The 12,785-nt window shown below is 34.4% G+C and overlaps 2 protein-coding genes and 1 pseudogene across 3 annotated transcripts in view; all 3 read left to right on the forward strand.

Annotated features, from left to right (window-relative positions):
• The first annotated feature begins 83 nt into the window (after nt 1-83).
• LOC149743358 (apoptosis inhibitor 5-like) lies at nt 84-6,872 on the forward strand. Its single transcript, XM_089875989.1, has 12 exons — nt 84-989; nt 1,383-1,710; nt 2,133-2,329; nt 3,004-3,165; nt 3,437-3,544; nt 3,927-4,040; nt 4,613-4,791; nt 5,040-5,193; nt 5,549-5,614; nt 5,688-5,710; nt 6,027-6,130; nt 6,327-6,872. The coding sequence occupies exons 1-12, from the start codon at nt 918-920 to the stop codon at nt 6,395-6,397; spliced, it is 1,578 nt and encodes a 525-aa protein (XP_089732115.1). The 5' UTR covers nt 84-917; the 3' UTR covers nt 6,398-6,872.
• A 553-nt stretch (nt 6,873-7,425) lies between these two features.
• LOC149743359 (deoxycytidine kinase 2 pseudogene) lies at nt 7,426-9,214 on the forward strand (annotated as a pseudogene). Its single transcript, XR_016384859.1, has one exon. The product of XR_016384859.1 is annotated as a deoxycytidine kinase 2 pseudogene (transcript).
• The window catches only part of LOC149743360 (E3 ubiquitin-protein ligase MIB1-like), a 39,777-nt gene continuing 36,204 nt past the window's right edge, over nt 9,213-12,785 (forward strand). The window contains exons 1-5 of the mRNA XM_089875918.1: nt 9,213-9,398; nt 10,021-10,162; nt 10,563-10,734; nt 11,562-11,691; nt 12,062-12,233. Of these exons, the coding sequence (XP_089732044.1) occupies nt 9,282-9,398; nt 10,021-10,162; nt 10,563-10,734; nt 11,562-11,691; nt 12,062-12,233 (733 nt within the window). The 5' untranslated portion in view covers nt 9,213-9,281. The remainder of the gene's footprint in view (nt 9,399-10,020; nt 10,163-10,562; nt 10,735-11,561; nt 11,692-12,061; nt 12,234-12,785) is intronic.

A 12,785-nucleotide genomic window follows, 5' to 3' on the forward strand; every position in this document is an offset into this window, starting at 1 on the left:
TTGGACAACTCATTATTGATCACTGGGTTAAGCAATTTTCCTTTAGCGTCTTGCCCAATGACACATACGCCCAGAATGGTAGCAGTGACGAGTCTTAAACCCTTTTATTCTGTGTTAGAGGCAGGCGCGCTAACTACTTTTCAGGGTGGGCGGGTATATGACAATTTACGTGCTCAAAAACATGTCCTATCTTACCCCAACATAAAACTCTCTGCCGCAGGGAAAAACTTGATAAACACTCGCATTTGCTTTTGTATTATGCAAAGTAAAAAAAATGATGTAGTAACTGTAACATTATAGCATATACGTATTACTTAACAGTCTTCGATTCACATTTATATTACTCCCCGATTTAGGATGCAGCTTATTTTAAGATATTTATGAACCTCTAGAATAAGCGCGTTTTCGTCGCAACTCAGGCGCGACACTGGTAGTTAGTTAGTTAATTGTGTTGAAATAAAATGTTTGATTTACTTTGCTCAGTCTGTTACGTAAACGTCGTTTGCATATTTGCCGTGGACAGTATGTCATCAGGTAGTTTTCGCTTTACGCAAACCTTAATTTTCAACCATAAAATGTTGTATAGCACTGTAAATTCTGCAATCGCAACACGTTTTTTGCGCATTTTTAAAGTTAATTTTCGACACGAACTTTCGAGTTTTTTAAAAAAAGTTAGACAGCGGGTATCAGTGAAACCCAAGGAACATTTTTAGACCAATGGTTCAATTGGGCAAAAGTTAACGGATTACTCTTTTTAACGATTTATCATAGCGCAAATATATAAATATCTGTTTCTAACTAATGTAAAATATTTTTCAAGCATATCTTAAGCTTTGCAATACTTTCGATTTTCTCATTGATATATTTATAATTTTGATCTGCTTTGAATAAAGTTCTCATCTTACGATATATTTACTATGTCTGTTGATGTCGAACAATTATACAAGAGCTTTGGTGTACTGGCAGATGCCAAAGACAATGCAAAAGAGGTAGACTGAATTTTGTGTATATATATATATATATGGTATTTTAAATGTGGACCTAAATGTTTTTAAGTGTGTTTTACTATTGTATGCTGTTTCAAATGTTTAGAAATTAAAGTCATATACAGTAAGAGTAATAATTTGTTTAGCCTGTTCCACTTTTGCTGTGTTGTTTAAAACAAACGGTGTTTAAGCTTTTTTTTATTTGTAAAGCCGAAGTCCTGTCGTACATTCTGCAAGCAAAATCGGTATATTTTGGTGAATGACAATGTAATCCTATAAATCTGAGGTAATAGGCCGGTCCTGGCCTAAAACCTAGAACCCATGACGTGCCACACTGCAGGTACTCACCCATATAGAATAGAACTGTATAAATCACTCCTTAATTTTGTTCCACAGCACCCAGAAGCATACAAAACAATTTTAAAAGGTGTTGAAGGCACATCAGCTGCAAAGCGACTTTCCGCGCAATTCACATCCAGATTTTTTAAGCATTTTCCCGATTTATCTGAATCTGCTATCAATGCCTTGCTTGATCTTTGTGAGGATGATGATCCTTCTATAAGAAAAGCAGCAATAAAGGAGCTTCCCAACTTATGTAAAAGTAGCAAAGAGCACGTTTCTAGACTTTCTGATGTTTTGGTTCAGCTGTTGGTCTCAGAAGAGTCGTCCGAAGTAAGCGCTGTCAATTCAGCCCTGAATGGTTTATTCACATTAGATTCAAAAGGTAAAAACAAGAGTTTTGTTGGTTAGATAATTTAACTCCCTGAGGCATGAGGTAATGAGGTGTTAAACTAAATAATTTTCAACTTTTATTTGTTTCGTAAAAGTGTCTTGTAAGGAGCTTTTCTTACAAAAAAAATATTTTTTTTTGTTTTAGCTTAATAAAAATAATTTTATATAAGTAAAAATATTTCTAAAAACAATCACCCACAAAGTGATATTTGTGAACTAATGGGTTGTCAAAATCAATTGTACAAAAAGTCACAAAAGTTTTAAAAATAAATGCCCAGATAGTTACATTCGGGGGAACTCAAAAGCTATCACGGAGTGTATGAAACAGAACACCTGTGTTATAACGACTGTCGCTTTCGACCTCGCGGATAAAGCAAGTTGCATTCATTCAAATAAATATATTCTTTGTTACAGGAACTCTCACAGGTGTTTTGTCCCAAATTTTAAGCGGAGATGATGAGGTTCGCGAGAAAGCCATCACCTACTTATGCACACGGCTTAAATCGTGCAGTGAAGCGGACATGAGCAAGGAAACAGAGGAATACGTGTTGGAGCAGTTGAAGAAAGTTCTAGAAGACGTCACTGGTGGTGAATTTCAAAAGCTAATGCAGGTATAGAGTAAAAAAGATAGTGCGTTAATGTCACGCACTGTTTTTACTTTGAAATTATAATAAGCATGCTACTATGCATAATATAAAATTTCAAATTCGTGAGATTTAAATATTCTGTAATATGCATTCCTAAGTGCAACAGACATTTACCTACCACCCAGTCAGGCACTAGGGATGTGCCGAGCCTGAACTCAAAAGCTTGTGTTCGAGCGTCTCCTTTTGAATGCTTAGCAATCTGCTGGTAATTGTGTCAAGTGCTCGACTTGGCGCTTGTGTCGAGCTTTACTTTGAAACTCGACATTCGGCGAGTCACAGCTTTTACAACTTCGGCACATCCCTATCAGGCGCGTAATCAAACTACAGGAAATTGTTCCTGATCAGACAAACTATAGATCCCATGCTCTTACTTTAAATGAGCAAAACACATTTGTGATAGTTTATAAAGCATATTTGCAGTGCTTGTTTCATAGGTAACTTTTACTTATTATTGGCAAATAAACTTTTCTCTCTTTTTTACATTTAATTTTTAAAATATCAATATCAATATAGTAGGCCTATATGATTTTTTAAAATTGATATTATTTACTATTATCCTTATGGACATAATTAATATTTAATTTGGAACAAATATATATATGTATATGAATTTAATTTAATCAACACCACTTTTACAGGCATTATCTGGTCTACACCATCTACAGACAATACAGGGCAGACAACAACTCGTTAATATAATCGCTGATCAATTGAAACTGGACCAGGATTTTGACCCAAAAGACACAGACTCGTTAAACAGAATTAGTCAATGCATTAGCATGGCTTTGCCTCTTTGTTCGGTAAACAGTTAAACAACTATATTTATTTATGAATATTTTTTATGTAACCCTAAAAAAATACATGAAAAAATAAAAAGTTCTATTTTTGATATATATATTTAAAAAATACAAAAAAAAGAAAGATTGATGCATTTCTGACTTAGACTACATGTATAGCAATTCAATTCTTTAAAATATTTTAACAATATAAAACAAAAATGAAAAACGGACACATAATTGACTTAGACTACTTTTGTAGTAATTAAATTCTTTGAAATATTTTACTTTGCAGAGAAATGTTCATTCTTCCCCATTCATAAACTACATGTGCCAGAAGGTACTTCCACAACTTTCACTTATAGGTTGTAGTGAAGCTGTTAATGGAGATTCAAAGCCAGAGGTATGTATTACACACTTGGAATGAATGTCATGGAAAATGTTTGGTTTTCCTGAAAATTCACCTAATCTATGTAATTAGGAAAAAACGCGAATAGCTTTTGTATAAATAAATTATTTTGAAAAAAAATATTTTAAACATATTTAAAAAAAAATTATTTAAAATAAAGGACAAAAAGTTTATCTAATTTGGAAAATATCGCGAACAGCTGGCTTGTATAAAGAAATTATTTTCTGAAATTATTTTAGAAAAGAAATTATTTTAGACAAAAATCCTCGCAAAAAAATTGAGCCAAAAAAATTTTTACACATAAAGCAAATTTTGAAATCTGGTATATTGTATTACGCTTGAATGAATAAATTATTTTTCTATTGGTTTCTGACAGGTCAATCAACCAGACCTGAAGTTAGAAATACTCAAGGAATTATCGGATCTGTGTGCTCACTGTGGTGCAACTGAAATTCAAGATAGCATTCAACCATTGTTTCAATCACTCGTGGTAAGTTTCACTTCATTACACAAAAAATAGGCAAACAAATACAGGAATTAACCACAAAGTAACATACATGGTAACTCAAAAGCGGGCACGGGGTGTTTGGAACCAAACATCCATGTTATAATGGCTGTCTTTGCCCCGTCACGCGAGGATAAATAAGTTAAATTTGCCAACAAAGTAACATACATAGTAACTCGTAACGACACACACGTGTTTAACAAGTGGTGTTTTCCTGTCACGCAAGGATAAAATAAGTTACATTCATTCAGGTTTGAGGCTAGATGCCGCTTCCATTGTGGGCATATCTGTTTTTGAGAAAAATACTAAAGAAAATTGCTTCAACCTAGTGGTCTCTCATGGGTTGTCTAAATTATCAACTACACTTTCCAAAAAAAAAATTACTCACAAAGTTATATATAAATATATAATATGAGGTAGTTCATAAGCAAGTACGTGGTGTGTGGAACAGAACAGCTGTGTTATAATGACTACCCCATCACACAAGGATAAATAGTTTCTTTCATTCATTCAAATAAGTTACTCAATAACATGAATTTAAAATTATGAAATTGCAGGACTTCATGCCTCTTCCACCCACGGATGAAAGTGAGGATGGTTCCAGCGCTCCTAAACCTAAACTTCATTTTTCCTATGTTGAGTGCCTCATGCACTCATTCCATCAGCTCGGCAGGCACAACAGCGATTTTTTCACGTCAGAAGAAGCAGCAGCAAAACTGAAAGACTTCAGAATAAGGTGGTTGTTTAGAAAAACAGCATTTTGGTCTTGTTGTAGCACTGTATTTGCCCAACAGTTAACTTTAGTGTAATCATATGCACCAAACCTGGGGTGCAGGGTGGGCAGGCCTACCCTGGAATTTTTCTCAGTGCATTTATTAGTAAACAAACTCATGCGCCTCGTTTACTTAAAAAGTAGGGTGCACCAAATCCAAGGATCCGTGCACACCAGTTGAACAGCAGTGAAATCTAATGCTTTTTTTGCAGACTGCAATACTTTGCACGTGGAGTACAAGTTTATATCAAAGAATTAAAAACCTCGCTTGCTGGAAAGTCACCAACTGAGCTACGGACAGAGAAAGAAAACCAAATCAAGCTTGTTGCTCTTAAGACCTGTAACAACATCAATACATTAATCAGGGTAAGTGGTTATGTGTATATTTATGTTATTTCAATTTCCCTAGCCCTTTTTTAATATATAGTAGGGTGGGGGAAACGGGGAAGATGGGACACCTTTTCATTTTTTTCCTGTCCCATTTGGTAGTAAACAAAGAACATTCAAATAATTATAAAATTGTATCCTTATGCCGCCGTAGATTTTTTGAAAAAATAACAATGGTTTAATATTTTTTACTATGTACTGGTCTGGTAATGATTATCCTAGTAAACCAAAGTTTTGCTTTTGTTAACGTTTTTTTTTCAATTAGCATTACTATTCAAAGATTTTATAACCATTAGCTTTGTTTGTTTTAAAAGGCTTAATATTTATTTCTTAGGATTTATTTCACAATCCACCTGCATACAAAGCGTCAATTAATGTGTCATGGAAAAAAACAACAGCGGTAAGAACTTTTTTAAACTTTTTTTTAATTTTTAAACTTGAAACAAAAATTAAAATCTCATTTTACTTTATAGGCACCCAAGGCAAGTCCTGCGAAGTAAGTGTTTTCACTATTAATAATTTTTTTTATTTATGTATGTTAATGATGATCAAAAAAGCCGTCTGATTTGAACGTAGAATAAATAACTGGGAATTTTGTTAACAAATTGTGATATTTAAAAAAATGAACATAAATTAAAAAAATATTTTTTTTACAAAATAAAAAAAATGGCATGTTACAAAACTCCCAGCTATTTAACTTATTATGTCAATGATCAATCTTTCGAAGCGAAATATCTGAAACATCTTAACCGATCACCTGTTACTTTAACAGCGATTTTTTGTTTTGTACTTAAAGTTTTTTTAACATTTAGACCACAGAAGAGACCAAGTACTGGCGGGAATGACAATGATGACAAAAAGAAAGAACGTACTTTGTACCGAACACCTAGTGGGAAGTACAGCTCTAACATTAGTCGTAAGTTGTATGGTTATAAGATGTATGGTATAAATGTATTAATGTTATGTATCCTCCCAAGTTGAGGAAAATAAGTTGTTATAACCACGTATGTAAATTTGTAAAGGACTTTTTATTTTTCTCTTTGACTGACATTATGTACAGCCCACAGGCACTGGATTATAGCAATTATTACTTAAATCTGCCTTATTTTCAGCTGGCAGAGGTGGTTATAGCAACAAGAGAGGTGGAAGAAAATGGGGTGGCGGTCGTGGCCAGTATTATTAAAACCTTCAACAACATATAAAAGAACATTTTACCACAATCTTCTGAAAAAATGGCAAAACTGAGGCAAATGAAAAATTTTTACAAAGCTGGAAGTTATTTTTAGAAAAAAAAGCGAAGAAACAAATTTTTCCAAACAAAGGCCACATACCACGTCAACATTGTCGCTTGCCAGTTTAATCAATGTCCTAATCTATCCAATGTTGGCAATTAGTTGGAGAGATGAATACTGATTCTCCTGTTAAATACTGTACAGTAGTCTAGCTGAAGCAACCTTAGATACCCCCCAAGTTTACAAGTACCCCCGCCCATACTAATGCTATGTTAATGACCAGTGCTGTTTGGAAGTTTACAAGTACATCCATTATGATAACATTTTTTAGTTCTCATTAGAATAAAGCATGAACATTTTTCAATTTTTACAGCAGAATTTAAAGTTAAATTAAATAGTAAAATAATATGAAGTTAAAAAAGAAAATTGTTTTAATGGATAAGGTGTAACACTCCTAACTGAACTGGTAATTACTTTGCAATACCCCACTTCTGTCTTATTTGGAAATGTGTACCCGTGTATTGGACCTGCTCCTTGAAAACCATCTGGAAGTGAATGTCGATACCAAGGTAAGTGTCTTTGTTGAAATAAATATTGTTTTTAGATTCGATTCATTAGAAGATTATGAAGAAGAACAAAGACACAATCTCTTGAGCGCGGGTACACTTTCCAAACTATGGTAAACCGGTCCAAATTCCCTAATTTGCGTTACGTATGTCTAAATGAAATAAAACAGTTTTAAAAAATGTGTTGTTGTGGAAAAATGTATTTTTTAGAGTTCTGGGTAATGACAACAACGATTAGGGTAAAAAGAAGAAATTTTGGATTCAATTTAGTCAAAGGATAAATTAAATTCCGTTTATACTGTTCAAAATGGAATTCAAGTATAATGAATTAGGTTTAAAACGGTGTAACTTCTTTCTATATTTAATCGTGTACTATGATTTAATTCTTATCTTGAAGTCAAATTTCAAATGCGGAATTTGTAGCGGGAACATCTGGCGCCACCTTTTGACAAACATTATTTCCCCGCGCTTGGTTTATTTACGTCCAACGTATTTCGTGAAAAGCTTATTGCTTGTTAGCTCTTTTTAAATTTTTCGTTAGATTGTAAGATACTAGCGTGTTGTACCCGTTGTGAAGTTGAATAATACAGTTATCAAAAATATGCAGTCTGCCAAAAAGTTGTGTCAAAAGATGAACGGCAAAAAGATTGCGGTGGAAGGGAATATTGCTGCTGGCAAGTCTACGTTTACGAAACTCCTTGAGTTCGAAACGCCAGAATGGAAAACAATCCCAGAGCCCTTGTCGAAATGGACGAATGTAAATATGGATGATGTATTAACAACCTCACAGAAAAGTGGTGGAAACCTTCTAGATTTGTTTTACAGCGACCCACAACGATACGCATACACTTTCGAGTCGTTTACGTTTATTTCTCGCGCAAAAGACGCATGTCGATATCGGAATTTTCACCCTGGAGTAAACCCTGTGCAATTTTTTGAGCGCTCGGTGTACAGCAGTAAGTATGCCTTTGCTCAAAATTCGTTTGAAAGTGGCTTGTTAACAGAAACTGAATGGAACATGTATAAAGACTGGAGCTCGTACCTTATAAAAATGTCACCCGACCTAAAACTAGACGGCATAATATATCTCCGGGCAGACCCTGAGGTTTGCTTCAACCGTATGCTGAAAAGAGCTCGGCAGGAAGAAGGAGGTGTCTCACTTGAATATCTAAAGTGCCTGCATGAAAAACACGAAGCGTGGCTGTACCGTAAAGAAATCAACATTGACGAAAGCCTGGAAGGAGTACCAGTCCTAATTCTCGACTGCAATGCCGAATTTGAATCTGAGCCGAAACAGTGGTCTCAGTTGATGGAGCAAGTTAAAAAATTCGTTGCAACTTCAGGAAACCCACATAAAGATGATCAAATTTTTTACAATCAAGATCCAGTTGATCAAGAAATGAACGAATGTACTTCGGATCTTGAATACTAAGAAAATCAAGATTTTATGTTTCCAAAATGTTTGGTTTTACTTTTGTGTGAAAGACTTTTATTTCTTAGATCATAATCTAGTCTGCGAAATATGGCAGTTCCTGACGAAATCTTTTGTGTGACAGTCATTTTTTCCCGCACACGCTTCCAAATTTTAAAATATCCAAAACACATACATTTTTAAGTCATAATAGAAAGTCCCACTTAATTTGATTATGATTCGATTCTTTGTTTAATTAATTGTCATTCGTCGGACAAATTATGGCATGCATAACCAAAAGTTTGTGAACAAAATCGCACGTTTACCTGCTATACTCTGCAGACTTACTAAATCATAACAATTTACTTCAAGTTGTTTTAAGAATGCTTGTATCTGCGAAAGAGTATCATCTTACCTCAATGATGTAACAAGTTATTCCTGAAAAAAGGTTCAATTTTAAAATTTTTCACTACTAGTCGCACTATTGCGCAGGAACAAATTTTTTGTCTAGGTTTGTCATACTATCAATGAAGCAATCATAGTGAATATGAACAGCATTATTATTTGTAAAATACACATATCTATCTATATCTATGTTTTAATTTTTCGGCCAAGAGTTTTTACATTCCCAAATGACTGTGTGTGTCGCATACATTTTGTTGGTGGACCAATATATTAGTTTTGTTTATAAGCTAATCCTTTTTTTAGGTTTATACATTTTACCAATACTCAATTTTTAACAATACCGTATTTCAATGCTTCATAACTTTGTGCTGTTTCTTGAATTTTAGCATTAGTTTAATAGCAAAGTAGATAAAGAAATATGTAAAAGTAGTCTATACATTACAAAAAAACTACATGGCCTCAAATACGTCATCTAATGTGAACATTTCTGCAAGAAGTGCCAGCAGTTCATATCAGCAGGGAGTTGGTTCACGTGTTGTGAGGGGACCTGACTGGAAATGGGGCCGACAGGTATTCAAATGCCTCTTGTTCATATCTTGTTAGGTTAAAAATAGTTCCTAGGGCCTAGGTTCCACCATTGTGAGTGTATATTGTGTTTTGGGCAAGATATCTTAAGCAGATTTTTCAATTCATTGGTAACCAATGGGTTGTTTGAATAATCATTCATGCAAAAAAAAAAAAAACACCCACCAAGTTACACGCAGGGTAGCTCTTAAGCTGGCATGATGTGTATGAGACAAAACACCTGTGTTACAACGCCTGTCGTTTTCCGGCCACGCGAGGATACAGCAAGATATATTCATTCAAAATCATTTAAATATATGATTATATTTCCTGTACAATATTTTATCCTGTTGCGTCTTACGTAAGTTGTGTGTCATTTCTCATGATCTATGTCTCATGATGCATGTTGCATATTTCGGCGCCTATGTTATTAAGCCAACGTTGTTTCATGTTTGTATTCAGTGGTGCAGCCAAATAAAAATAGAGGGTGAGGTTTTAATTTATTAAAAAATTAGGTCTGGTGGTTTGACTTATAAAAAAATTGGAAAATGGATTGTGGCTCACAAAACCCCAGGTTGAACCACTGTTTGTAATTTCTATTTTGCCTAACATACTTTGTACTTTACAGGATGGTGGGGAAGGTCATGTTGGGACTGTCAGATGTTTTGAAAGCTCTGAAGAAGTAGTTATTGTTTGGGACAATGGAACTGCAGCCAACTACAGATGTAGCGGACAATATGATCTAAGAATTCTTGATAGTGCAGCTTCTGGTACATTTTTAAATATATATAACATAGCAATTTTTAAAAAGAGCGAGTAAATTTGTATACCATAGAAAATAAAAAATGTGTTGTTTTATTCTGATTTCCATTTTTATTATGATATATTTTTGAGAGGATTTCAGAAAAAAAAACAGTTCTGTATCATTTCATACTGTTCTATAACTTTATTCTGTATTGAGAGGTCCTATACTGAAGCTTACAAGGGTGTATCAGATTTAAGCCAGAGTTGGCTCATTACCCCAAACCGAAAGCCAATAAGACAGCCTAACTATGTTTATTACCAGATTTATAAAGCATGGCTCGATGGCTGTATTTCCGTAAGTTAAATACTCAAAGTCCCATCCCAATAAGCTATCCTTACTACTGTTCTAACTGGTTTTTATTACAGGTTTGAAGCATAATGGTTCAATGTGTGATACATGTCGCTTGCAACCAATTTTCGGGATTCGTTGGAAATGTGCGGAGTGTCATAACTATGATCTCTGCTCTGCGTGTTACCATGCCGACAAGCACCATCTTCGTCATCGCTTTTACCGGATCGTCACTCCAGATGGAGAAAGGTTGATAAATAAATAAAATGTTGAATGAATGAATGTATGTAACTTGCTTTATCCTCGCGTGGTCGGAAAACGACAGTTGTTATAACACAGGTAGGGATGCACATTACAGAATAATTAGGTATTCTAGGATATCCTAGAATACTTTATTTCGAATCTAGAATTTTGAATCTTTTTATATTTATTGGAAAAAATAATTTTACCCAAATAAGTCAGTTTATAGACTCTTTCATAGCAGCCTTGTTGCATCATGAGCTGTAAAAACTAAAATTATCAAAAATTGTTTTTGCGTCACGAAACGTATAGCAGGCTATGTAAAGACGATGCAAAACGTTTACTCTCGAAAGTCCCACAAGCACAAAATAATTTTTTTTAAAATTATTAAGTTTCTAAAATTGTTAATATAGTTTATGAGGTGACGTGTGATGACGTCATTAAACAGAATACCGAATCCCGTAACTAGATTCGAAATTCTGTAATGTGCATCCCTAAACGCAGGTGTTCTGTTTCATACACCTCGTGCCAGCTTACGAGTTACCATGTGTATGTTACTTGGTGGATGATTATTTTTTTTTTTACCTAGCCTTGGGATTTTTTATGAGCTTGTAAAAGCTTATCTGGTATAAAAACGTAGTGTATTCGGTTTTCATCTGCCATACCCATACTTTATGAGGGAATCATATTCAGTAGCAGAAATACCAGAATAAAAATATCATTTTTTACAGGGTATTGATGGTAAAAAAACATAGTGTATTTTATGCGTTTTATCTGCCATCCTTTATTAGGAAATCATATTAAGTAAAACAGAATAAAAATATCATCTTCTGCAGGGTATTAATGGAGTCGCGAAGGAAGAGCAAGAAAATCAGTTCACGTGGTATCTTCCCTGGTGCTCGTGTTGTAAGAGGAGTTGATTGGCAGTGGGAAGATCAAGATGGCGGAAACGGGAGGAAGGGAAAGGTATAGGATGTTGGAATAAAATTAACGCAGTGGTTGGTGCACCTGCCTCTAGCCCAGAGGTTCTGGGTTTACGGCTCGGTGCTGCCATTGTGGGAAAAAAAGTGTGTTCAAAGAAAACTTAACTTAACAGTTATAAAGTGAAACAGTTATTAACAGTTATTTAACTCCGATTAAAATATTTTTAAAAAAAGTTTTTTTTTTCATATTTTTACATTAAAATAAAAGCATTTTTTGTATTTTCATATTAAAATAAAAACATTTTTTTTCATCTTCTGTATTTTCACTTTTATTTTTTTATTCTTTTACATTGTTTTAAGTTTTTTTTGGTGCCAATTATTCTACATGGCTTATAAAACAAGCAACTTTACAGATCACTAAAATTCAAGACTGGACATCTCAGCACTTACGAAGTGCTGCGTACGTTTTATGGGATGTTGGTGCCAAGAATTTATACAGAGTTGGATTCGAAGGAATGATGGATCTAAAGATCGTGACTGATGCTAAAGGACCTTCATTTTATAGAGACCATCTGCCCTGCCTTGGTAAGACTAAAATCACAACAATCATGGCCAATAGTGCAGCAAGGGGATTTATGGGGGTTGCGACCCCCCCCCCTACTTACTAATCCCCCAGACCTCAGATAAGGGGCTTTCACGGTCTCTAGCCCTCCCCCTCTTTAAAAATATTTTTTTGGTAAAAAAATCCTCTTAAAACTTTTTTTAGATTTTAACACCCCCCTCTTACTTTTTATGTCTATGTCACTGATTATAACATTAGCATTCCCTCATAAATATTTTTATCTTTTTATTTCTGTTGTTTTAATTTTTCGTTACTGTGACCTAAGGGGTAACATGCAAATCCTAGGACCCATGGTGTGCCACACTATTGGACCTCAAACATACAATTCTTTGACCGAAAAGTCAAAATAAAGTCATTTAGGCATTCAATCTTAGCAGTTAGTACCACCACTCTGACTGGCATAAAACATAAATGTAATTCTTTAACTGTCACATAATGTTTGTAGGGCAAATGGTCACGCATTCATTGGTATAGGTTTTATACATCCGTTTTCCATAGGCGTTGTAACAACTTTT

The sequence above is a fragment of the Ciona robusta genome, chromosome 1, assembly GCF_009617815.1.
Source record: "Ciona robusta chromosome 1, ASM961781v2".
Lineage (NCBI taxonomy): Eukaryota > Metazoa > Chordata > Ascidiacea > Phlebobranchia > Cionidae > Ciona > Ciona robusta.

Excerpts from the sequence above, each read along its gene's own strand:
- LOC149743358 (XM_089875989.1), top strand. The coding sequence starts at position 918 with ATGTCTGTTGATGTCGAACAATTATACAAGAGCTTTGGTGTACTGGCA. Across the intron at positions 990-1,382 it reads CCAAAGACAATGCAAAAGAG|CACCCAGAAGCATACAAAAC; the intron begins GTAGACTGAATT and ends TTTGTTCCACAG. Across the intron at positions 5,711-6,026 it reads CCCAAGGCAAGTCCTGCGAA|ACCACAGAAGAGACCAAGTA; the intron begins GTAAGTGTTTTC and ends TTTAACATTTAG.